Raw genomic sequence first — 27,459 nt, 5'->3', positions numbered from 1 at the left:
CGCGCGCTTCCCGCCGCTGCCGCCCTGAGGGGCCGGGCGCCGGGGCCCGGGCCGGGCTTCCCACGCGTGCCGGGAAAATAAACGCCTGGCCGAGGGAATGCCCGCGAGTGTGCCCTTGCCCCGAGGGGGAAGACTCTGAGACTCTCCGGCTGCCCCCCCCCGCCTTGAAACTGGGTGTTGAATTAGGCGCGCGGGGCGAGCTAACCCCTCTCTCCAAAGGCAGTCTGCCTGCCCAAGTTTTACCTCTTCCTTTAGTTTCAGTAAGAGCATACACGAGGGCCTTTCAGCTGCCGAATTGGACGGTGTGCAATGTTTGCAGAAAACCAGTTCAAGTGGGGAAGAAAGAACTTAAAAAGTCTAGAAGTAGACATTTGTTCATAAATAACGAAGGATGCAATCCTCGGTAGGATGTGACGAGTTTGTAAAGATAGATGTATAGGTGTTTGTGTGTGTGCTTTTCAAAGTGCTGCTCGGTTATGCGGCCATCGTAAGATGGTATCCCCTCTTCATCTCTGGCCAAGACAAATTTGCTTCTACTCAGATGGAGCCTCTGTGCGGATGTTTTACTGGATTAACTGCAAATGCCGTTCAAAGCCAGTTAGGTTCAACTTTGGTTCTGGACTCTCCATAGAGTTTAACCTCCTTTATATTTTACACCTGGTGCTCAGCAATGATGGGTGATACAATCTGAGTCTTTCACAGTACTGACAGAGGTTTGCCAGCACTAAGAACCCTGAAACTATTAAACTGTGATATTTTCATAGTTTGTTAGGGGTGGCTGATGACTTTAAATTTATGTACGAGGACAAGGCTGCCTCTCCTGTTCCCCTACCATCACCTCTTTAGAAAACTGATCTTACTGGAAGGCTTCCTCCCTTCCCACCTCCCTGGGACAAAGGCTTTCTCCCCCTATGCAGTCTTCTGAATGTCACAGATCTTGCAATGTCTGGCACTTTCCTAGATGGGAGGAAGACAACCATCGTTTTGAGGAGAGTGTGAGTTGCCTCAGCCCTTTCCCTTTTCAGTGCTGAAGAGAAGAGGCTGTACAACCATCATGGCTGCAGCTGCAGAGATAGAGGCAAAAATATAGTGATGTTAGTAACCACGTAGCCTGTTCTGTGTGTGCAGTGACAGCACAAGCATATTGGAATTTAATATCATACCCTTGCAAACAGAGTTTTTTTCATGTAGCACCAAATGTAAGTAGCCGCCATTGGGTTGGTTCTGCAGCATCTTCTCAGCTGTGCTGAACTGATGTGTGTAGAGTTACCCAGTGAACTGATTTGTCTTAGAAGGGATTTATTCTTTTACCCAGATTAGTGGCCTGACCCAGTTCCCAAGCAGAGAGCTATGCTGGTACAACTGAGGGAATAAATGACTGGGGGTAGGGGCTGCTTGAATTGCCTCTAGCTGAGAGACACTCAGGGCTGAAGCTGTAGCATCAGCTGGTGTGTACTTAGAACTGTGATGCTGCTCGAAAAATACTGTATAGTACCTCTGCAATTTTTCTGGACACACCAGATGTCAAGCTGATGTTTGCACAAAACTTGCACTGAAATAGGCAGACTGTAAATAAATACGATTCTTTTGATGCAAGGCCCTCATGGACACGCTTCAGAATACCTGAAATAAGGTGCATTACTTTATTGAAGTCATTGAGCTAGGTTGGTGAAATTCAGTTTTCTATCTTGTATTGTATTTTGAGGTGCAATCTGAATTATATGATGTTGTTTTGGAAAATATTCTGCCGTACTGGATACTAGTCTTCTAAAAACACTGTGCCTATTATGGTTAGGTTGAGATGGTTCTATCATCAAAGTGTTGGAGTAGTTGATCTTTGGTTTGGGATGCTTTTGAAATGCAGGAAAAAAACCCAGTATGGAGTGTTTATGACTTTTATAACTGACTTCTTTGAGCTGGGCGTTTACTGAAGTCTTAAAAGTCACCCTGACAAACTCTTTGAATAACCAGTCTTTGTACTACCTAACAAATAGGTTTCGGTTTCTATTCATGTTAATCTCCTCAGTAAAACAGACACATATAAATCATTCAAGAGGAAACTTGCAACCTGACATGATTAATTGCTATGGTCTTTTATTATTGCATAAGATGGAGGATTTGAAGCAGTAGTCAAAACTGGCAAGAACTGGACAGCACAGCCATTACCAGGATGATACTACTAAGATGGCTCAGCAGGAACCAGTGCACCTGAACACAGCTTTCGATGTTATGCATCGATTACCCCCCTAATTTAGTGAGAGTGATAAGAAATTCTTGCTTAGTTCCACCTCTTACTTAAGTGGAACTGCTCAAAGTTACATGTCGTGTTGCTGCTGCTGAAGTAGCAGTGGGGAGCCACATTAATACAGCCTCACCTCTTTTAATTTTAGCCTTCTGGGCAAGGGGACCACCTGGGACAGCCGTGCTGGTGTGTGTGTCTCCAGCATATACAAGGCTGATGAATCCTGTGGTTTTTGGGGAGAATGTCCTGGAAGTAAACTTGCTGCTTACATTGGTACACATCTTTCCTCATTTGAATGAGCATGGATAAAAGCTAAACATAACACAATTTTTCCACCTGGTGAACTCATATATATGTGTGGCATTATATACCAATAAGATGGTCAGTCAGAGTATGTTAAATAGATAAACCCAGAATGGACGCGAGTGATCCTGTCTGGGATCTAAGCTTATATAATAATTTATAAATAGTCTTCAGACTTCTCGGATGGGAATCAGTTCGATAGATACTTGTATTGCTTCATTTCTGCAGTTAGTTGTGCGACGAATTAAGGATTTATCTGGCATCTCGTAATAAATGGCACGAAAAATCTGTCTCTTATGATTCTTGGATAAAAGCTTTGCTGAAAGATGACTTTATTGTTGCACTGTAGCATACTTTTCTCCCAAGCAATTCTGAATTCACCATCTTTTATAGCCCAGCAGTGGTTAACAAGGTTACTTTTTCTTCTGAATAGCAGGATGGCTGAAGAAGATTGGAGGATTTATAACTCTGAAGATTGAAGAAGATTGTACATAAATGTCAATTTTCCTTTGTAGCTTAGAGCTGTGTAGTTTAGTCACTCAAAGGTAGATGGTCACTATGGGAAATGAAAATTTAGTACCCTAATACAGACTTTTATTCAGAAATCTCTAGGTGGCTTGTGTGCTTTAATATTCACAGTATTTTCTGAAAAACTTAACACAAGCATGTAACAATAAAAGAAAAAGAAAAAACTGCTGTTTCTTGAGGGCTGAAGTGCAGTTTCCGTCAAGAGAATGTAATGAGTTGTGTTAACATAGGGAGGCAATTTTGGAATATGTAGCTGCTGTATCATCCCAGTATTTTCAAAGAAAAACTGGTATTGTTATGGATGGTGCTTTCTTAGTAAATGGGTAGAAGATGCTGCTTTGAATAAAAACCAAAAAAAATTGTTTATCCTCATTTGACCTGTTAATCTAATGAAATACTACCTGCATTATAAAAGATAGTAGCAGTTGACTGTCACTCATTTATTTTAGGTGTTTATAAAGTGATTTTGGGGAAAATAGCTTGTAAAGTTGGCCCTGATTAGATAGTATTTTTTAAAAGTTTGAAGTGGCAGTTTAGGTCCTCTTTATAGCATGTTAAATGTAGAGGGCTTATAGCTATGGCATTCATTTTGCAAATTAAAGATATTTATGAAGAGCTAACTTGATATCTCATGAGAACTGATGAGGCAGAAAATAATAATTTACATGTTACAATTTAGGCCTTAGCAGTTCAGGAACTCTGATATTAAAATAGTGGAAGAAGCTGGGGCAGACAGGTCAATTTCATATATTTTCTTTATTAAGTCTGCATTTCATAAACCAGGATATGATGGTATTTCCTTGTATAAGTCTATAAAAAAAAAATCTAATATTATTGTATATAGTGTTTGCAGAGCAGCTCACTTACTAGTTAACATTTTAGTTAAAATACTAGAATTGAGTGTTAGTATTGATCTAAAATTAATTATTCTCCAAATATTTTAAGCCTAAAAGTAACAACTATAAACAATGAAAACAAAACTTTAACATCACTTTATTTTGCAGTGTTGTAGTAAGTATTTAAATTATTTTACTACATAAAAATTCTGATGAGACTAGTAATCAGTATTTCTGTTGCCTATGTTACCTTAAGCCTAAAAAGAAGTCAGTAATGATTGAGTGATCGAGTCCACAAATCTGCTTTAGATAGATGCTTTCTTCAAACCTGCTACCTATAGGTATCGGCAGTCAAAATTTCAGAGCTTATATAGTACTGCGTTTATATTGTAGGAGTACATGTAAAATAGCAGTGTTGAAAATTTATGCCCCAAGGCTTAAATTCCATAGATGGAAATGTGTGAAGTCTCATTGAGAAAGAATGCTTCCCAGTCTACTGTCTGTTTGCTGAATCCATAGTATTATATGCAGGTAAAACATAAAGAGTCTAAATTTTTACAAGAAACAACATTTCTGATGCTGGATAACATGTTCCGTATTTCGTGTATGCTTTCAAATTGCACATTCCATTGATTTTAAGCCCGATAGGCTCTGATAGTCCAAATCCAAACTCACAGGGAACTGACTGTTAAGAGAAAAGGAGCCTGAAACACCACTTCTTGTCAATCAGAGTTTTAGGGAAATTTCTTAATAATCTACTATTTTACTTGTAGTTCCCTATAGTAATCAAGAACTACCCAGATGAACTCTATGATGGGGAATAGCTGTCAGCTGGGTTACATGTAGTCCTGAGCCACACCCTTTACCTGCTATATATTTAGGCCATGTGAGGTACTTTCTGTCTCTAAAATGGCTGCTACCCATGAAGGTAGTGATGCTAACCAGGTACCTGTTTTTTTAATAAAACAGAAATGCTAGTTTTTTTCAACAGAAGTCAGATTTGGTTTTGTGTGTACAATAGTGCTTTTTAAAAATTGAAGCTTCAGCTGCTGATCTTACATATTTAGAAAGCTTTTTATGGTTGTACTGTGGTCAGACAATAAAATAAGGTTACAAAATAGACTTTTTGGAGCTTTTTGTATTAGGTTCTTTCTCTTTGTTTAAATTTTAATCTGTTTCTTGCTGGCTAATTTTTTTAGTGAGATGAGAACTACTGTCCTAAATCTATAAGAAGGTAGAGGCTGCAGTATGTCCCACTACTTGACTGTTTCTAGCTCTTGGTGCTCTCCTGTCTTTCTACATTGGACACTACTTCATAGCTGAGTTGATAATTTTTAACTATAGAAATACTTTGGGCTAGGTTTGCGATGATTGGGGGGAAAAAAAGGAATTCTAATTATACATCTGTCTTAAGTCATTATTTCATTGCTAGTGGAAGTTTGTTTTCAAGTGTGTGTTGGTGAGGATGTCAAAGTAAGGGAGAAAAACTTTTTTTATGATTCAAAGACAAAGGTGGTGTGGTGTCTGAGCAACTATGTTTAACTTTAGCTGGGCTTTGTTTCTTAATTGTAAACAAAATTTCAAGATCAACAAATATTATAATGGAGCTGTTGAGAAAGTAACTTAAGTGCATTGCTGTTTTGTAGTGTGAAACTTGTAAGAGCTATCTGTATTTAAAAAATTATAAATCTGTTTTCCCTTTAACTAGGATATCCGGAAATTCTTTGGTGTTGTACCTCCTGGAAAGCGACAAGCATGTGACACTGTGAAAAAGAGTGAAAAAATTAAAAATGGCGAAGGATCCTCAGGTGGGAAGAAAAGGGAAAAGGAGACTAAGGTTAGTTTTGCTTTTCTTATTTGTGAAGTGCTTGGTTTCTCTGATACAGGATTGTTTGTGTATCTAGCATTTTTTCAAGTCATCATTCTTTTCATATACTCAAAAACCAGACTATATGTCAGTTGTTTTCATAGGCATGGGAGGAAACTACCACTTAATATTAACTTCTAGCAGCAAAACATTGTACATGGTGAAAAAAATTGCTAAGATAAAAAAATATTTGGGTTGTAGGGCAAAGGAGAGGTAGGCAGAAGTTGTTATGGTTAGGTGCTAATGTAGGAGCAATCTGTTATATTTGAAGTTATTTTAGCTGTAGCCCACAGTTCCCAAAGTAGCTCTGCTTATTTGATTTTTAATCTAATTAAGATTGAGGCTTGTGCACAGTAGATGTAGGCATATCAGAAAGATGTCATGCTTTCAAGTAAGGTAAAAGTCTGTGGTGTAGGTGCCCTCTGACCAGATTTTTAATCAGGTGTTTCAACATCTGTGGGGGAAACATTAATACTGCCTTTCTTGGATGGGATCACTTGTGTAAACCTGTTGCAAAGACCAAATTCTTTAAAATGACAGGTTAAAATTAGATTGGGTTCTAGTCTCAGAGTACTTTACATATTAATCATCTGAACTGTATAAAAAAGAGGAGTGGCTGAAGAGGGCTTTAAAATCACTTGGAGAATGGAAGGATTTCTAATAGGATGGAATGTTTAATGTGAAGCATCACAATCAAGAAGTAAGATGTTACTTAAAAAAATATTTTGGCTGTATAATTTCATTGTTTCAATGTGAAAATAAAGGACAATTTGGTGGAACTGAAAGACATGGCAATTATCTTCTGTGATCTGTTATTTCTACTTTGCAATTCTCCAATTATATCAAGGATTTGATGGGTTTCAGATTAGAATTGAATGTAGGTTATAAAACGTAGTTATGTTTATCTAGAACTATGTTTTTAGCAGCATTTACAGCTGTGCATGACTACAAAACATGCATAGTTGGTAGTTTGGTAGGCCCAGGAAACTTTCTACCTGTGCAGCTTGTGATTTTTCTAAATATCTAAAACTTGTCAATGTTTAAAAAAAAAAAAAAAAAAAATTCCTTGAGACAGTTCAGTACTAGCTGCTGCTAGATAAAACACATTTGTCAACTGTGACCAGTGGTGCAACCTCTTATGGTAGTTGCGCTGCTTAGCAGGTGAGGAGAGAAGCTGCAACCAACCAGGATGCTGAATAGGAAATCGGTCTAGCTTCAACTGTTGTGTATGCTTTTTTTCCTTTTTCAATTGGCTATATTATACTCTGAAGTTGTGTCAAATTCTGGTGGTTACAGCAAAGTCATATTCAGAATGGAACCAAAAGTGAAAGCTGAATTTCATGCAAGTAACTTATTGGCCTGTATGACCCCTATTTCTGGTGGGACCATGCAATTTCTTTTTTGGATTAAAACTTGGAAGGGCTTGAAAATCTGTTTGATTTAGTTTAATTGACATTAAACTTGAATATTTATTCTCAACATAGTCATCTGTGGTTTGCTTGGAGCATGTTCAGCTTTACTGCTGCAGTTTCTTCCTTATTTCCCCTACCCTGCACCTTTCCCCCTCCCACGAGTTAGCACAAGACTGTTGGTAAATGCAATGTTGGGAAATAAATAATTTCTATTAGAATTTGTTTGAAACTTACAAATTTGAATGTGTAACTGAGTAAAAGCTGGAAGGATCTGTTTACTGGTTGAACTCATGGGCTGTTACTTGTAGGTGAATAATTCACCCAGTGAAGATGATTCCAAACAAAAGCGAACAAACAAGAAAAAAAGAATAATCTACGATTCAGGTAGTGTTCACAGTTGTTTCGGAATGCTCCTTTGTATCTTTTGCATCAGCATTCAAGGTCAATTATGTAAATGGTATATCTGTAATAAAGCTGTGGTTGGTCTGTATTTTTAGTAAATGCAATTAAAAACATTTTTTACAGTAACTATTGCTGGATAGCTAAATATATTTGATAATAATAAGAGTGCAGTATGTACCACGCATGTAATGTACAGTGCAAAGTAACTTTTAACAAAACATCTGTCCCCCCCCCCCCCCCCCCCGAAAAAAGTTCAGATAGTACATTCTATCAAAACTACAGAACTTTTTTTTTTTTTTTTTGTGATGGAAACTCCCCACAATTTATGTACGTTTTATGTTTCCTGTTCTGCTAGGGATAAATAACATCCTATGCTGGGTACAGGAAGCTGATCATATACTATAATTTCACACTTCTGTGCATTGTGTGAGCATGTTATAGGAGATTGTTTTAAAAGGCAAACTTGTGTTTCCGTATGTGTCTTTCTCTATTAAAAAGTCTAGTAAATGTTCATCCTATAGTTTTAAATTTACAGTATGGAACACAGAATATAATTCAAAGCACTGCTATCACATTCTAAAAATATTCTTGGGATATCATAATAAGGGAAATGCCTTTTATAGCAGTTATATCTTAAAAAAAACCAGTACACCCCAAACAACAAAAAGTACCCCTCTACTCCCAAACAAAAATACCCCCAAACCCTTGCCTGTCAAGTTAGTTTAATTTTCTGAGCTGTTATGTCATTTAAACCGTCTTTGATTGGATTCTGAATCTTGAATAGTTGTGAAACTGTAGAAAAGATTGCAGGAGTTTCTACGATTTTTGACTCCTACTGAAGACTTCAGCTTGAATTTTTAGAAGCAGTCTCCTTAACAGTAGAAGATTGCTTCTCTTGTAGAAGAAAAATGATCACACAAACGTCTGTCAGAATAAAGCTATTGTATATAGAAAGTCTTCTGATAAGCTGTTGTATAAATAGTTCCTGTTTAGCAGTGAGGAATAGCAGTAGAAATATTTCTTCATTAAAAGTTGGAGTACAAAAGTGATATATAACTCAACTGCTACCTTTAAAGTGCTGATACCATCTGAAGATTTTGCAAATTCTAGCCCATTAGTGGTAGGAGAGGAAAGGAGCAGTAGTGATCTAAGTTCCTGAAGATGGAAAAGTGTGTGTGTTTTTTCTTTTTTCTTTTTTTTTTTTTTTTTTTTTATTGGGCGGGTGGGGAAGGTCAGGACTCAAGTCAATTGACCATAGCTGTTCTTTTTTCTTTTAATATATAATTACAATGTATATTGGTGTTTATCATGGAAAAAAGTAGGCTCTGAAGGGTAGTCCTCTCTCATACTTGTTAGTTGTCTTGGCTTCTTCAGTTTGTCCCACTTACTCATTTGGATGCTGGGATACGTAATCCACAGTGGTGTAAGCTTGTCATCTTGACAACTTTTGGGATATGGAGAATGTTTGATGAGGTGACCGGCAGTCTACCAGTGTTCTGAAAAAATCAGAGTACAACCTCAGTATTCTATTTTAACCTGTTGTTAGCTTTTGGAGTAGGTATTGTGGAATATACCAGCATAGTATAATACCATATAAATTTAATCAAGCTAATGAATTTATGTTAAAAATTTGTTGTGGTGTTTTGGGGTTTTTTGTTTGTTTGTTTTTAAGTAATCTGCTGTGGTACTCCTGACAGTTGCATTCCTTTTTGGAAAGGTTTTTATACAGGCATAGCAGTTCTTGGAATAAGTAACAAAATATTTCTTGTTATGTAAACAAAAACCACTGTCTAGACTGAGTTCTGACTAAATTTTCATTTAGTCATTTATATGCTGGAATAAATGATGGCTAGGCTGTTAGCTGATGGAGAAAAATGAAGCCGTGCTCTGACCTTCCATGTGATATCTTTTTCTCACTCAGTTGAATATATGTGAACACATGTTAACTGATGTTATGTCATCTATTACTTAAAGCCTGTATGTATGTGGAGGAAATATATATTTATGTTGTGGTCAAAATACAGATTCAGAAGAGGAGGTGCAGTCAGTGAAAAAATCCAAGAAGCCATCTGAGAAAAAAGCAGCTACTTCAAAACTTGGTAAAGTTCTAAAGCAGCATCCTGTTGTTTATATTTCAGAGACAGGTAATGGAAGAATACATAATTATATGTTCTCAGCTATAGTGGGGTGGATTATGTTACAAATGGGATGGACTGTTTGACTGATACATTCTTAAATATGACCATAAAACCTAATATTGAGGAAGACAAATTATGTTCTCCTTAAACAAGCTAACCAAAAGCACTTCAGAAGTTTAGCCTCAAGTATTGTAAAGTCAGGAGAAGGGTAAAACTGAGGTGATGTTGGGTAGTGGCTTAGGTTGATTTAAATAGGCGTATAATTTCATGAGCTAACGCTTCCCAGCTTAAGAGTATTCCATAGATTTAGGGGAAAGAGTTAAGTAGAGGAACTATTTTTAATATAGTTAAACTGCACACTAGCACACATTGAAGTGACTGTTGGTTACCATAAATAGGTTTGAAAAATCTGGATTTTTATTTTACTTCCTATGTGACTTTCCATGCCTTTAATCTCTGCCTAATATGTTGGTGACTGCAAAAGTTCTCAAGTTTTGTGTTTTACTTCCTTATCAACACATTTTTTTTTAAAAACATTATTTGTCTATTAGACTTTTAGGAAGAACTGGAGTTGGAAGAAACCAATGGTAATAAAAACTTGCATTATACCTTGTATATACACCATACTTGTCAGTCTTGGATTTCAGCTTACTCAATTCTGGAGCTATTTTTGCTCTTGGGGGAAGGAGTGAGTGGAATTAACTATTGTTCATTGTTTTCAGGTCTCCTGTAGCCTTCAGAAAAAATTGTGACAGTGATAAATTCTGCTGAGAGCTTAGCAGTTATGTTTAGATTTAGTCTCTTCTTTAGAAGCTGTGTAGTTAAATTAGAAACACGATCTTAACTCAAACCATAAGTATCATTCAGCTGAACAGATAAGGGCAAATTCTATCAGTTTGATTGAAGAGTCTTATGTGTTCATTTGTTTTAATTGTTTGTTTGTGTGGTTGTTGTTCCTTAGTACTGCTTTCAGTGTTGCTTTTTGTGTGATTCTTGACCTTGGTGCTCCCAAGAGGAGTTTGACTGTAAATTTACAGGGGATACGTTCATCTGCTGTTCTCGAAGTTTCATCCTGCAGAATGCTCATTAAACATGTTTCCTTCACAGCTCCAAAACAAAAAACCTGATAGTGATTTTCTGCTGCCTCCCTGTGTTCTTAATTCTATCATGAAGCAGTGTAGTTTCCAATTACTTCATATTGTGCATTTTCCTCTACTAAATTTGAGATGTTACGGAAAAGTTTCAGTGGGATTAGCTACTGTTGTATGATAGGCGAGCATCAGTTTATGTAGACTCAGTCTTATTTATGAATCAGGCATCTTTAAAGGTATGCCACCAGCATAGGGGAAAATAATCAGGTTTTGTGAATTCTGTAAAAATGCATCTGTGGAAGAAAATTAACAGAGCTTCTAGTATTTAGCTTAATATTTCAGTACCTCTTGAAGATGGACTTTGACACTTCTTTTTTGGCACCTGAGAACGGTTGGCTGAATGTGTGTGCATGTGCATTTTTTGTTATGTAGAGCTGTGTAGGTTTTTTTTTTTTTAAATATATTTGAAATACATGTGAGTGCTTACAACTTCAGGGTTGCTTTTGCTGCTGGTTCTCTTATTCCATCTTAATTAAGAGATCTGTTAGTGGCACTTGAGCAAAGATTAAGACTATATGTGAGCTGAAAAAAATACACTTATTAAGATTCTGAGGATAGGATGAATTTGATTCCTGTCTTACTGAATGGCATAGATTGGAAGTATCTTAAATTTAACTCGGTTAATTTGATAAATTACAAGCTTTTTGAATGGTGTACTGCTAGGAGCTGACAGCTTCCCAGCTTAAATCTCTTGTCATGTTAGGTTCATTCTTTTCTGATTTGCTCTTAACACATAAAGGTCTCTTTCTGCACTGGATCTGTTGTAACTTCATGTTGATTTGTTACAGTGCAGATAAACGTAGGTATTCTGATATTGGATACCGGTTACCATACTCTGATCACCTGTGCAACACACAGATTTTGGTCACAAAGGTATTTCTTCTAGTTTGTGATGCATCTCTCTCTGCTTACTAAGGCTTGAAGAGAAAAAGACTAATGCTTTTTGTCACTTGCTGCTGTGGTTAGATGTGCTTACTACATCCAGTCTGAGTTCAGCTGAGGCTGTAAATACCAGGTCTTCTGTATTTGTCTCCTAGAGTAGAGTTCTTTACTAGCCACAGGACTTCCCCTGTATGGATTCTTAGAAACTGTGATAAAATTAGTAGACTTGAATTCAAATCTGTTTTGATAAAACATGTTTTTTTAAGTGTTAGAATTTCAGGATTTCTTCTGTGATCCCTCTTAGAGTTTTAGGATACATATTTGGAAAAGTGGACACAGTCCCTGGGTATAGTATTTTTTTTTTTGTAAGATCGTTGCTGAACATAAACATTGCCTCCCTATAATCATACCATGTATTTTTAAAACAAAGGATTATTTGCTGCAGTATCACATTAGAAGTGTGGCTCAGCTGACTTTTTTTCTATACCTTCTTCCTCCTCAGGCTCTTTTCAGAATTGCTGTTTCTAAGATGGACTGTACTTATTTTACTTGTCCCAGATATTTGACCTGGCATTTAGCTGTATGTCATGTATTCAGATAAGCTCAATTTTCCAAAGTATCCTGAACGCTTCATCTGTCTTGTTTGTCCTTTTACTCACAACTTTGTTTCCTTTGACAGTTTTGCCAACAATTTTTTCCAAATTAAAAAGGATCTTTAATGGCATTGATCCCAGTGTAGATAAATGTTCAGATTCCTGGGGACATATTTAGGTTTATTATGCAATTCAAGGTGGTGTGATCAGGTTTTTCTGCATAGGGATACCATGGGTACACAGGTCAAGGTTATTAGTGAAAACCCTGAAAACCACAGCTTAAGGTTACTCTTATCTATAGAGTCTTAAGTACACACAAGGCTGACTTAATAGTCTATGACTAAAACAATGCTTTTATAACCTTGAGACTTAATGCTTGAATTTTGTTTCTATTTAATCTGTACAAATTGTTTCTTCAGCTTAATGGGGCTGTCAAGCTGAGTGTGTCTTAATGGTATCAATACAATTATTGGCTTGAGATAAACACGTTTTACAAGAACAGGAATATAGGAATAGTAGATAGAAAAGATCCTAATGAAACTTATAGGCATTTGTCCTTTTCTTGTTTTTAGTGTTACGCAGCTGAAAACTTAAATCAAGAATATGCTTGTTGGACTTGCTCAAAAGTCAAGCCCACTCTTATGGGCTCTGCCTGTGGCAATGTGTTTGAAAGAGTGTTTTGGCATCGAGTAGTCAGTAGAAGCTTGGTAGTTAATTGCCTTAACCTATTTTTCAGTTTCATTTCAACTTTTCTTCCTGTTGTTTCTCGAATTTCTTTCCAGCTCTTTTATATAACTATGTGGGATACAGCTTTCTTGAAAACTGTTGGGAGAACTTTGCTTTGTATAAGCATGGATTGATGAGATTATAGCATTGCTTTGTTTCTTATTAGCTTGTGAAGTTGCCTTTTTTTTTAAAGGCAAAAAAATAAAGCAAGAATATTTGCTCCTTGTAATTTTACAAGAAATACTTTGTTATTGAAACAGATTTAATTTAAATAAATATTTACTTTACTGATGGCCAAAGATAAAGTGAGGTTATTCTAGCAGGTAACGGGGGGGAAAAAAGAGCCTTTTTTTGTTGATAGAACAGTCTTAGTGGGTTGGGAAAAAATCCAAATGTTTGTTGTACTTGTTAAAATAACACTTTGTTTGACTGTTTAATGAAGTATGGAACCTTGAGCTTTGTTTGTAGAAGATGACATGTTATTATGATGTGTGGAACCTCATCTGGTTTCATCACAGGTGGTTATTTGGCAGGAATTGTGACTTCACTTCTAGTGAATATTTAAACTTTCATATACATCATGTAGAGGTAATCATGCATATGTAGCAGTCACCTTGATCACTTGAATATTGCAAAATAATAACTTTTTTTTTAAAAAAAGCTTGTTCTGGTGGTAGGCTGAATTATTTATAAAGCTAGAAAAACCAAAGTGGTAGAAACTGAGTAGGACTGCAGGTTACTGGAAAACTGTTCCTTGAGAGCTTAGAAGATGGGACAAGAAGAGAATAGCTTGTGAATGTGCTTGCTAAATATAGACTCTTAATATAGAGAATATTGGGGCATGGGTAAACGAGCAAAAAACCCACAGGAAAAAGAATCAGTGAAGTGCTAGTACTGGTGCCCAAAAAAAAGTCCCCACATCCAAACACTGGTTCAAATGAGCAGCAGATTGTCAGTGAATAAGCATGTCTTGTAATGAAACTTTTTACAGGGGAATAAAAAAGTGTCACTGTTACTTCCTAGGCAATACTGGCATATTATATACTTATGGAAATTGCTATACTTACACAAAAAATGGGTGAAGGTGATAAATAGAGCTCTATGTACCAGCTTCCCTCTGAAGTGTTTTATGAAAGGTCAGTTGAGAATACGTAGTTGAACCTTAACGGAGTTTGACTTGAAATGCACTTCAAGAATGAGAGTATAGGTTCTGGCAGAAATCCTATGAAGAAGCAGGGACTAGTGTTGTAGAGTAAAATGTGTTTATGAGTGAGACTCACTAAAATTAATTTGGTTAAGTTTGGGAATACCAACAGTACAACATAAGGGTCCTGTAATGGTAAATGTGCTGTTGTACTCAAAACTCTTAAGTGGTGAGAAGTGTTGTATAAACATAGTAAATGTATGATAGTATCTGGTTTCTTTGATCTGGAGCTGCCACCCTGAATAGGGGGAGTAAGTGGAAACCAGAGGTGTGGATGAAGTAAAATTTAATCTTATTCTTAGAGGTGATCTTTTTTCTTTTCTCTGCAGAATCTAGGATAACAGCAGTATTGAGAAATAAATGTGGTAACTTTGAATAAAAAATGAATAGGGTTCACTTATCAGAAGACAGAGTTATTACTTCAGGATTACTTTGTCAGCCTATACTTCAAAACACGGCAGGACATGAAATTAATTACAGTTTAATCTCTCTAACAATTGCTGTTAGATTTTAAGTTTTTAATAATGGGCGTGTTGTTGCACTTACTTTTACAAGTATGTAGCCATCTTTTACTATTTTTTGGAAGTGTATTAGAAGGTGTTCTGGTCAAGCAGCTGGCTAACTGTAGTACTGTGCTGTTCACTTGGTATGTTTGGATTGCAAAATGATTGTTTTAATTGTCGACTTATTTTGAGGAAACTTTCTGGAAAAATAATTTTCATAATGTACTTCATGCTTGTTCCTTCTTTAAAAAATGGCTTTTGTGTAAAAGTTATTGATTCTGTAGGCTGCTTTCAATATTTTGAAGCCCAAACTATTTTTTTTTAGCTGTTTAGAAAAGGAAATGGGTTTCTTTTCCAATAGAAAATTTTTTTGTGACTTGTTTTTTTGTTTGTTTTAATAGAACTGTTAGTGTTTGCGTTGTATGTTTTAATAGAACTGTTAGTGTTTGCGTTGCATGTTTTAATAGAACTGTTAGTGTTTGGGTGGTTAATGTGTATTGATTTTAATGGGAAATATAATGGCATAAAATACCGCTTTTTATAAAAAGACTGTAGACATGTAGCAGACTGGATGCAGGAGCCTCTCAGAGGCATTGGCAGCTCCATGTGCTGTTACCCTACGTTACAATTTAAGATGAAATGAATAATTTTGCCATTTAATTTGGATGACAGAGTTAATGCTTTTTAATCCCTTTCTTTGCCTGGAAAGCAGTATGAAGTGAATTCTCCTTTTTCTGGTAGCTGAATGCAGAAGTCACCTTGGATAAGTGTAGTAAATCTATTTTAAGGAACTGAGATGGTAGCCTTCATATCGGTGTTAATCTGATTGCCAGATAGTTCTGCGAAGATACCTATTCTTGTAAGCATTATGTTCCTCCATGACTACAACAAGCACTTTTATTGGGTTTTCTTTCCCATTAGTGTTTCAGTTGAATTTTCGCACACTTCTAACAGTACAATGAAAAAATTGAATGTCCTTATTGCTGTGAACAAGCAGTGAATTGCATGTGTGCAGGCTGTTTTTTTCTTTTATTACAGAAATACAGAGAAATATGCACACATTGTAAATCTATTAAGTACCTTGAGTGTTTACATCTTGCATTTCTTGGCACTTAATTGTATGTCTTCAATGTTGTGTGCCTCATCTTTAATGTGCATCTACATTATTTTCCAACTGAGCCCTGACTTACTTTTCCCACACTGATACATTGTTTGGCTCCTTATGCAATCAGTGTGGTGAAGTGCAAGAGGTGTTTTGCTGGCTATTTGTGTGCACATCAGAGCAAGGTGACATAAATGGTCATGACACTGTAGGTAGTACAGGGAAGTAGAAACTGAGATCTCAAAAGGAGAGCATTTAGAATAGTACCGTGGAAATCATAGTGTAGGGAACAGCCTTTCTCTTTTCAATCAATTCATGTCTGTTTTCTTTTCCATCTCCAGCATGACTTGTGAACCCAGTTGAAGATGAGGTAGATTAATTTTTTAATACTTAACCAGATTTTAATGTTTTTAGTCCTGTAAGTGCAAACAAATCTTACTACTTCTGTGCTGTGTGCCCTACATAAGACAGCACATTTTTAAGGTAGGACCTAAGATCATAACACAGAGGTCATACTTAGTAATGTTTAGAGTAAAAATTTATAAAAATACTGACTCGTGCAGGTTATTTCTATTTACGAAGTCACTATGCCATTGATAAAAAAGCAACGCATTGTTCTTTACTTCATCAGTATCATCAGTAATTCATATACTGTTATTGTAGGCGTTTAAGTGGTATGGATACAAGTAACTTATTTGCAGGTAGCTTTGTGTTTTGGTGGTTTTTTTTTTTCTTTATGCCAGTTATGGTTCAGAGTTCACATTAATTTATTGGAGATTTTTAATGGTATAGGTATTATGTGGTACACCTATAATGTTGTAACTTGCTTTGTAATTTTTCAATAGCTAAATTTTTAAGTTGTAAGAGGTTTTTTACAGGTTTCTTGCAGGTTTTTAATTATTTGCATGAAGTGTGTGAAAATGGATGACAGATTTTTCCGCTTAAGTGTATACAGTGTTTTCAGAAGACAAAAGGTAGAATTTCAAAAGTTCTTGCAGTTCAGACTGTTAGCTGTAGAGCTTCTTAATTAAATTTTCTTCAATACTTGCAAAAATGACCTTTGCTTAGAAATACCGTAAACTTATTTTAACAATTCAATATATTGCATCGAATGATCAAATTGGGCAGATGAAGTTGCCTAGTTCCCACTTTCCTGTATGAACTTTCTGTGACTGTAACACTTAATTTTAATTTATTTATAAATAAATGACTCGGTTAATCTGCTGGATTAGTTTTAAAATGTAAAAGAGGACTTGTTTTGTTTTGGGTTTTTTTTGTGAGACTAGTTAATTTTGTCTGAAACAGAACACTGTGTCCTGAGTGGCTCAGTAAGTTGAGCTGCCTGAGCTGCAGCTGGAAAAAATGAACACATTTATACTTGCCTGGATTATTTTCAAGTTACTTTTTTCCTGTTTCATAATTATTCAGTTGGCATTACTGAATATTCCTATCATGCAGTAAACTTTAGGCAACTAAACCAGAACATGAAGTTTCATTGCATGGTGAAGATTTAGATCTGCTTTTGTGAAATGATAAAACTGCTATTATGGTAAAAGTAACCAGTTCAAGTGCATAAAATTCTCTAGAGTAAACTGCACATAGTTAATGGACTGATAACTTCTAATTGCATGCCAAAGTAATACACACAGAGGTTTCTACGGCAAGTGTATTTCATTTGGAAGGAGTTGCTATAATTGATGATTCTGCAGATGAAGATCATTTACTTCAGTTTAAATATATTCAGCCTTCTCATATATTTTAATGTTCCCCAAACTTCTTTCTAAAGATATTTTTAAAAGATAAGTATACATATTTGACTAAGAATGTTATTCGGTATGTACTGGACAAAAGGGTATCAAAGGCTATGTAGTTTGGCACTGAAGTGTATTAATTACAATTAGACGTGGCAGTTATTGCATTGCGGTCTTGGATCCCAGAACATTTTTCTCGTAAAGTGAAAAATATGACAGAGGCAACTTCTTGAAATTATCTTTGATAACTGGAAAATCCAAATGTAAATTTGATTTCAGGGGAGTAAAGCTGGAAGAGTTCTGTAAGCTTAATATTTTTATAACAGCATGGAACCTTGACATGTCAATATAGGCAGAGTGCTAACAATTGTGGTTTAAAGTGCATGTTTGTAGTACATCTAAAATCAATTAGCTTGTTGAGAAATGACAAAAAAAAATCTAAAAGACTGTACAGACCAGTTTTTGAAATGTAGGTTGCAACTACTGTGTTTTTAAATGAGGAGGAAGATGGGGGGGGAAATGCACTTTGCTAGTCATGCTTAAAGATTTACTTTAAGCAAAAGGTGAATACAAAACTCAATCCTACTAAGTGTTGAGACTGTTGAATACTGACCAATGCATATTTAAAATAATCAAAGCCCGATACAATGACTTATTTTTATACATACACTATTTTCTCCACTCTTAACTTTAGCTTGGACAGCAATACTTCCTGCTCTAGACTGCAAGTTCTTTAGGATAGGAACTGTTTTAAGTACTTGTGCAGATGTGGTGCCATTGAAACTGAAGAATGTCCAGAATATTGTCATTTTATACAAGTAATGTACATTTAATGACTTTTGGATAGGATGTAGTCCTTTAGCTCCATATAGAAATCCTTATGTAGTGGTCTACAAACACAAATTTAACATGTTTATCGTAAGTGTGAGTTGTTCATAACTTGTAGATGCCCTACCTATATTTGGAGTTGGTTTTATAACATCATAGTAAGAGGTTGTCTCTACCTTAAATATTTTGCACTCTAAACAGAATAGAAACCAGGGAATTATATTCTATACTCATGAGGAGCTCAACAGCATAGAAATAATAAATGAAGGCAAATAAAATATGCTGTTCTGAAGGCCATCTGAGGATCTGTCCTGTGCTGCTTGTTGCCATTGTCCCTTCCTGCAATAGATTGCTCCCTTTTTAGATTGGCTGAGGTCATCCCTGAACCTGAGCTTTTTAAAATGATTTGAATTTAAACAAATGTTTAAAACAGCCTAGACAATTTTTATAGAAGTCAGTTAGGGAACAACTGCACGTGTTGCTCTGTAATCAGCAGTTGAAAGCTTATCAAGAAGAGGTGAGGACAGGAAAGAGGAAGAGGAGTAACAAACAGTTACAGGTGGGTTGCAGGCATTAGTTTATTAACCTAATCGTGCCACTGCAAGAACAGTATGTAGAATGAAAGCCAGATGTGCTTTAATGTAATGGAATAGTTCTTAAAACCCACAGGATTTAACAATTGTTACTCATTGCCAGGGAAGTTGGGCCTTGTACATTGCCTGGCATAATAGGTCCCTGCTTCATGTATAGTGTTTGCATCCAAAATATTTAAAAGCAATCTCCAGGTTGCCATGCCTGTCTGTTCCATTAATCACATGATTAGCTTTCTCTTCGTCGCATCTATGTAATTTCCAGAAAACTCAACATACATGGTCTTGACTTGCATTTTTAATTTGGAGCTAATTCTGGAAAAAACCCAAATGCCCAGGGTATTTTTTCATGGTGTAGCACACAAAAAAAATGTGTCTGTGTAAACAGGAAATACTGTTCTTGGAATAGTCTTGTTCTGCTATACAAAGATTTTGCAAAATAAAAGTAATCCAGTTGATGATAAAATTGATTCCTGTTTCTTTGTAAAGTCCATACCCCCATGTAAGACTATCTCAACTGTTCACCTAGTAATTGCTGTAAGAATGCAATTAATCTACAATTTTTATAAGCTAAAATCCAAATTTTCACTTTAATTTTCCTGCAGATTACTGGCTTGCTTGTATGAATGAGAATGCCTCTGTCCTTTTACAGGTCATGCGTTGAGAAACATTGACCTGAATAGTCCAGGTCTAGGTCCAAGAGGTCTGGGACTCTTGATATTTTCAAAATTGTAAATGAAGTCACCTTCATGCTTGTAAGGAAACTGGAAGTGTGCAACTGATTAACTTTGTTCACTTCTGTGGCAGTAGGCATGCACAAGCTTTCAAGGAAGAAGCGTTAAGGTTTTACTGAAAAAGTTGATGTTCTTAAGTACTTGGAATAAGGGGAGTGCCTGGAGATCAAGCAAATTTGTGATGTGCTTATTATTTTCTGAACCTGGGATGAAACTGTAGCCTGAGTATCTGTCCCCTAAAGGATCCTTTGAAACACACTTAATAGAATCGGGGTGGTTTTGTTTCCTAATGACTCCTTTCGTGTTCTCATTCTGCCTTTTCTTTATTTACATTTATAGAAAACTGTTCATAAGTGCTGTGAGTCTCTGTCCTTTTTCAGCCACTGCTTACAGTCAATAAATGCTTCTAGTCCTGTTGTTTCTAGGAAGGACATAATTAAAGCAGAGCTCTAATTGTTGGTAATACTTAGTACTGGCATCATAAATGACTCAAATCCACATCCTTTTTAATTAAAACCTAATTAGATTTACTTTGCTTCTTTCTGCTTGAGAGAACGCAATATCCTGTTGTTGTTTGTTGTTTAAATGGTTGTGAGTGAATAATGAAAAAAAAAAATCAATATTTCGTGCAGATCTGATAATGATAGTGATGAGTAAAGATTCTTTTCTAGCATGGAGCAGTCTTTAACTTAAGAAAAGCTGGGAGTGGGGGGGCAGAATAGCATTTGTATCTTATTTCCAAGACAAATAAATGCAATTACATCTACATTAACTGTTGATTGCTAGTAATAGGTACATTTTACTCCTGAAAATGTATTTTCTTGTTCACTGAAAAATTCAAAAGAAGCAAAAATATTTCTGAAATTAAGTTTGAGATAAGCAGTCTCCTATTCAGACTATTGTAAATTAGGAGCCTAAAGCATCCAGTGCCCAAATCTCCCAGATATGTAATGGTTTGTTAGATTGAACTAAATGGCAGCAAGAGATTTACTGCTGCCTAGGGAAAGTAAATCGTGTTGAGAATAGCAAGGCTTTTAGTTTTAGCTTTGTGGTAAAACTCACTAGTGTCAGCTGAGGGCCTGGACTTGAATTTTCTCTTCCATATATTGCTTTGTGAATTGAATTGGCTAAAATGCCACTTTCTCATAGATAAATTTTTATCTTTAGGCATTCTTGATTTAACTGCTGAACCAATTTCCTCCCTTACAGACATATCTTTGTTTTATTTTTCTTTCTCTCTGAACTTTGTCTCCTAGGAATAGTCAGGATCCCCCTTTGTACTTGTTATATTCTGCTTGGTAAGTGTTCAGTAGCAGAAAGTTCCAGCTGATGCCTAAAACACTCTTGTTACTACCATCTATTAAGAAAATGTTAATCAGAAAATAATTGTTTCCCTCCACCTTTGTCTAGTATATAACAAAAATAATAGATGACAGACATGACCTCATCTAAACTTAGGGAAGTGATTAAGAAAAACTTTTGTATGAAAAGAAATATGGGGGCTTAAATTAGAGATGACTGAAAAATAAACATATTTTTGTGATAATACTGTCAACTTAAGTTCAATTATAAAACAGATGTTTAGAACATTCTGTGTTTATAATATGTTGAGGGGAGTGTCTGAAACATCTCTATTTTGAGAAAAGTAAAACCAGACTTCAGTTAGAGGCATGCAAATGAGATGGCCTCTGTTTCTGTTCCTCTCAAGCCTTTGAACTTTATTCTTTGTGTCTAATGTTCATTTTGGGGATTTTCTTGCATTTTGTTTCTTAGCCCTTGCACACTTTGAGTTTTTTGATGAGTTCACAAGGAAAATGCTTTTATCACTAATCAAGAAGTTTGTCCAGTGATGTTTGTCTTCTGTGCTGTCATATTAGTCTAATCATTTGGGAATGATACCTGTAAGTTTTTGTATGCTTCAGTGATAGGGTTTCATTTGTCTAAGTGTCAGTAAGACTTCATGACATGACACAAAACTCTTTGAAGTCCTTGGTAATCTTTTTTGTCTATTGATTGAGTAGATGAAGAGTTTGGGTCCAGAATGAATACATGGATATCAAACCCTCTTCCTCTTTTTTTTTATTGCTGGGAAGACCACATCCTGGCTATTATAGAGGAGTCCTAAAAGGAAAGATTGAGTATCTGGTTAGTGGTCTGTGGGCTAATTCTTCATGAGACTGTATGCCACTTTTCCTCCTTTCAATTTGAGAAATCTGTTTTGTATGCTGACCTCTTGTCTGATTTCTGTGTTCTGTGAAATGGCTGCATTTCTTTGAGATGGTTTTGACTGCACTGGAAGGAGAGTGTGTTTAAGTGGAGAAATGTAGAGGATGTAGAATAGCTCATAGCATCTCTGACTAAAAGGGAAAAAGTAAAAAATGGTGTTAAAGTGTTTCTGCTAAAACATTCATAAGCTATGAGCAGCACTTTAAAAATAACGAGTAAGCTTATTCAAGAAGCTTTTTGTAAATAAGATGTTCTAATATTTTTCCCCTGGTTTATAGTGTAATATTGAAAGATTCTTAAGAATATACAAGTCTACAAAGCCTATGTTAGCTGCTCTGTTAATTAATCCTATAAAGTACTAAAATAAATGTGGCTTTGTACTTCACATTTTATGTGAAGGAAGAGTTGTGCTGTTCAATTTGATGTTGCATTAATTAAGGAAAGGGTTCAAATCTCAGTGACCTAGATTTTCTGTTTATTGTCTTCCCTATGTAAGAAGGGAAGGCATTCTTTGCAAACCTCTCTAAATGAGAGGTAATGTATGAACATATGAACAAATATTATGTGTCTTTATTTCAGTACTCTATTCAGACTTGAGCTATGCCATTAAAGATGCTGAATACTATGTGTTATGCAACTCAGCCTTTTTTCCAAATAAATTCTAAACACCTGTAATATTTTCTTAGGATCTGAGTTGATGTCATCTGCCAAAATAGTTCTCTTGACAGTTCCATTATAGAACTTGAGTTCCATGTTCCACAAGTAATAGAATACTCTTCATGTTTAGATGAAGAAGATGACTTTGTCAATAAAAGAATTTCCCTGAAACCAAAGGAGAATGGGACATCAGCAATTGGTTGTCCCGGAACTACAGTGAAAAAGGAAGATGTAAAACCACGAGCTAAAAGCAAACCATTATCTCCAGTGAAACAGACTCCCACCTCGGCACTTGATTACTTTGGGACAAGTAGCGTCCAACGATCAGAAAAGAAACTGGTAGCAAGTAAAAGGAAAGAAGTGAGTACTGATGATGTTCCTTCAGGCTGCTTATGTGTCTGATAGCAGATCAAAATGGTCGGTTTAATGACTGCAAGGAGGTACTTAACTGCTTGTCCTACTTAATGTTACTTTTTAATGACCACTCAAGTATAAGTTCATTCTGATGATATGTGCAGGCATATCAAGTCCTCAAATGCAAGTTTAGAGTAGCATTTCCATGTTTGAGAAGGTAGCACAAAGTTGAAAGTAGTATTTTCTCTATTGCTTCTTCTCAAGTGACTTTTCTTAAAAATAAGTAGTCTTCTGAGATTAGTTAGTGGATGGGATAGCTTATAGTTGGGGGCAGAAGGGAGGAGGGAGAGGAAGAAGATTGTGTTCCCAAGCTTTATGGCACATATATTCATGGCATAACAAAGCACTAAATAAAGTGTGGAAGAAATTAAAAATTCACAATGTAGTTATTGATTTCTCTTTCAAGTGGCCAACTGTGATAGCTTCAGAGATGTTCAGCATTGTTGGAAGAAATGAGATATTTATATTATAGCATGGTTTTGTTCTGAATAGTAAAAACTCTTGAAAACAGCCTTGTTTAATAGTGTTGAGGTTAGAGAGCTAGGAATAAAATGCTGTGTGTCTTATTCCCAGTCCTTTTCTAGAAGTGTACAAAATGAATCTGTACAGATTAAATTACTATAATTTACACAATAGTGGGGAAACTGAACTGTTGGTCTTTTTTTCTTAACTATAGCCTTCACAAAGCAGAGACAGCACACTAGATGATGAGGCCATTGCTAGGCAACTGCAGGTTGAAGAAGATTCAGAGGTAAAAGCTCTATAAATTTGCTGCTCTATGTCAAGAGCAGTTTGTTTAACTTAAATTGTTTTCCCTTAAGAAATTAGGATGGACTTTCCATGTATGCTATAAATAAGTGTAATAAAATTTATCTGTATACTTAACTCTTGCACATACGTGCAACCATAGTCACACAGTTATTTTTACGGGCATTATTTCAGTTACGTAAATAGAACATCTCAATCTATTTTCTGTCTATTCAGACTTTCTCTACCTGTGCAGTTGATGTGTCTATAATAATATTGCTTTTCACACAGAACTCACTTTCTGCTTCCTCATTTTTTTGCTGTTGTAGTGTGGTTTTGTCTGTGTGGTTTGGTGGTTTTTGTTTGGGTTTTTTTTCCCTTCCCTGGAGTGAAAAATTAAAAGCCGTTGCCATCCATGATTTGTTTCACTTATCTGAGTTTTCTTATAGTTGAGAAAAATGTGAATGAACCTTATGTGTATGTCTTAAATTTTCCTATTTGAATCAGTGATAATATGAGGGAAAGTTACACTTGTCATACATATTTACTTGCTTTTGGGAAAATCAGTTCATTTCCCATAAATTGGTAATATTGAGTATAATTTGAAACAAATATATCGTACATGCAAAACTCAGTCTCATCCTTGATATCCCCAGAGGTGCGATGAATCTAGCTTTAATCTATTAGGAAGTTAAACAACCTGTCAGGAAAAACAAGGTGTTGTCTTTCATTTGAACTGATCTTATCTATAACACTCTCGTTGTCTATATGTATCATCAAAGGAATGGTCTTTATTTCAGGTGTATCTGCCTCAGTCTGGTTTGCATTTGGTAGTCGCTGCCCTTCCCCTTTCTCACTGTACACAGGGAAGATAGATGCATTTCATTGTTATGGGCACATAAAAATGTTGCCTGTGGCATATTGGTTTTATAAAGTCATCTGTTTGAATCTTGTAGCATGGCATATTGGACTTCAAGACAATTGTGAAAGGATTTCTGTTGTTGTCTTGTTAAAACAATTGTCAATATTTATTGGTAACAGTATATGCTATTCAGGAATAGAAAAAGTTTTTTCCCTAAGGGGCCATATTGGATAGGAAAAGTAACTTGATGATCAATTATCACTTATTTTGTTAGGCGAAATAGAAATGAAACCAACCTGGTTTTGTTTTTTACAATTAATAAATAACTTTCTCAGTTTCCATGTGCAGTATTTGTCCTTACTGGTTCTTCTGTCAAAGAAAATAAGTTTTTTGTAAGTAGAAATATCAAAACATTAAAGTATATTTATTTCCATAAAGTAGACAACTGGCAACAACTGGGCTAAGGGCAGTAGCTAAATTCTCCAAAACTGCCAGAATTTTTTTCATATGATACATTGCTAGCAGTAAATGAGAATGAAACATTAATTACTGAGACATTGTAATACATAATAGGCATTGTTCCTACTTGTCTTTTGGGACTGCTTCTGGAAGTTTTCTAAAGCCAACAGATTGCATCTTGGTGCAAGCAGGTTGTTGTGAGACCCTGCCTCCAGGTTTTGATTATTTATTAAATGAAAAGGATACACAACCATAAAAAATACGAAGGAACAGAAAACCTCTTTGAAAACAGATTATACAGGCTTATTAATGTTTCTACTGCAAAAATCCAAACTCTACTTTTCTCACTAGACTTCAGTCTCTCTTTTTGGGGGAAACAATTAATTCTTCAGTGCCACTTCAGAAATTTATTTGCCCCTGGTAGGATGCACTTTTTCCACCTATGTGCTGTCTTATTTTAGATAAACTTTTTCTTTTGAGCAGCAGATAGAGTTTAAAAAAATTGTAGTAGAATTAAAACTTGTCAGACATGAGCCTAAAAATACCTTTCTTGCTTTTTTTTTTCTTCAGCTGGAGAGACAGCTGCATGAAGATGAAGAATTTGCTAAAACTTTGGCCATGTTGGATGAAACACCACAGAAGAAAAAGGTTGAATTATTTTTAAACTTTAGTTTTTAGAAATTGCGTTGCTGGGAGTGTTCTTATTTAGACACCTAACCTTTGTTTTCAGTCTTCCATACAAATGCATTAAAAACAGCAAGAAAGTATTTGCATGAAAATAGCATACTCACTTTTCATACTTTCTTCCTGGATTTTCCTCACTCAGAAAATATTGTCCTTCCTAATCGGACAGCAGGTATCATTGTATCTTTGTGCTATCTGCTTGTTTTGAAACAGGATTTTAAGTTCTAGTTCTAATCAAGTGAAGTGTGTTGCTGAAGACTTGTGCTTTAGATCAGCTATAGCTCCATTGGTTCAGGAGGACCAGATCAAATAAAATGAGTCAATGGCACAAGTTGGTGAAAAACAGTGGGAGAAAACGGAAGGAGGATAATACTCTCCTTGCTTTGAGAGAAGAGGACGGCAGGGATCATGAGTTTTGAGACTGATACCAGTGGTGGGAATCTTCCCAGTTCTCATAGCTTGTGGTGTAAGGCACAGTAAAATATCTGCTGGATTGTACATCAAGGCTCTTAGAATTTAGGATTAGTAATTTGAATATAGCAAATATTAATACTTCTAGACTAATCAGTAAACCAGTTAGGGTTGAAATTTACTGTAAACTGGAAATTTGTCTGGCCTTTGACTTAAGGAATTTATCTGCATGGCTGAGTGCAGATTTTGCTCATTTGCCTGCCTTTTGATAGAGTTTTTATTCTGACTTGTGGTAGGGATCAGCTTTGTTAGATGTCATTCAGTCTGTTGTACTTAGCAGTAGGGAAACTCGGGTATCTGGACTTAATGGTAGCTTGGGGCATGCATCTCTGACTTTGGCATTGTGTGTTTAGGCTCGGAAAGATTCAGGAGGAGAGCAAACAGTATTGAGCATCAAGAGCAGTCCTAACGTGACAGAAAGAGATAAGCAGTCACAAAGAGGTAGGACACAGAACACAGAAAACATTTCACCAATGTATAATATTAATGAGACACATTCTTACATAAGTGCTCTCCTCCCTCTGCCTCCTTTCAAGTGAAAGCAACAAACTCGACAGGTGAAGCAAAGAATTATGCTGTGAAGCAGCAAACTAAATCTGAACATTCAAAAGGCTCTCGTTTATCCCCACAATCATCTGATGGTAAAATACCAAGAGAGTTGATGGATAAGACCTTGCCTTTGAAACCTAGCTCTAAGCTTCTGTCTCTGAAACAAAAAGAAGAGATTGCTGAAAAGGAAAGAGGTGCTCAAAGTTTAGTATCAAAAGAAAAAACTTCTTCAGGGAAAGAAGAGAAGACAACACCAAAGAAGGAGAAAATTTCTCCCAAGAAGACTGAGGTAGGAGCTATCAAAATAAATTTAGTTGTCTCGGTGGAGTTTGCAGGAAAATAGTTTTCATTTATTATTTTTTATGTGTCACTGTTGTAACTTGGTACTTTGAATCTTCTGGGCAATTTTAAAGAATTTGAATTCTGGTAAGTCTTTAAGTTCCTAGCAATTGTAAAAATATAGGAAAAAAAATTAGCTGGAAAAGTGTAAATTCATGAAGGAACTGAGAGTTCTTTAATGCTCATTAAGGTATGCATGTACACTGCAAAATCAGTTCAGTACTTCTTCATGTTTAACTTTTCTGAAAAAATGCATAAT

General features: G+C 35.8%; 1 protein-coding gene across 1 annotated transcript in view; it reads left to right on the top strand.

The window, feature by feature from the left end:
* The first annotated feature begins 4,818 nt into the window (after window positions 1-4,818).
* RFC1 (replication factor C (activator 1) 1, 145kDa) overlaps window positions 4,819-27,459 on the top strand; it is a 36,736-nt gene continuing 14,095 nt past the window's right edge. Inside the window, exons 1-9 of the mRNA XM_010574541.1 lie at window positions 4,819-4,854; window positions 5,618-5,746; window positions 7,497-7,572; window positions 9,615-9,734; window positions 22,806-23,035; window positions 23,766-23,840; window positions 25,728-25,805; window positions 26,666-26,753; window positions 26,849-27,150. Coding sequence (XP_010572843.1) covers window positions 4,819-4,854; window positions 5,618-5,746; window positions 7,497-7,572; window positions 9,615-9,734; window positions 22,806-23,035; window positions 23,766-23,840; window positions 25,728-25,805; window positions 26,666-26,753; window positions 26,849-27,150 — 1,134 coding nt within the window. The remainder of the gene's footprint in view (window positions 4,855-5,617; window positions 5,747-7,496; window positions 7,573-9,614; window positions 9,735-22,805; window positions 23,036-23,765; window positions 23,841-25,727; window positions 25,806-26,665; window positions 26,754-26,848; window positions 27,151-27,459) is intronic.

Source organism: Haliaeetus leucocephalus, unplaced genomic scaffold, assembly GCF_000737465.1.
Source record: "Haliaeetus leucocephalus isolate CR32 unplaced genomic scaffold, Haliaeetus_leucocephalus-4.0 Scaffold439, whole genome shotgun sequence".
Classification (NCBI taxonomy): domain Eukaryota; kingdom Metazoa; phylum Chordata; class Aves; order Accipitriformes; family Accipitridae; genus Haliaeetus; species Haliaeetus leucocephalus.
The sequence above is the reverse complement of the archived record's forward strand: the minus strand, read 5'-3'. Positions and strand labels throughout refer to the sequence as shown.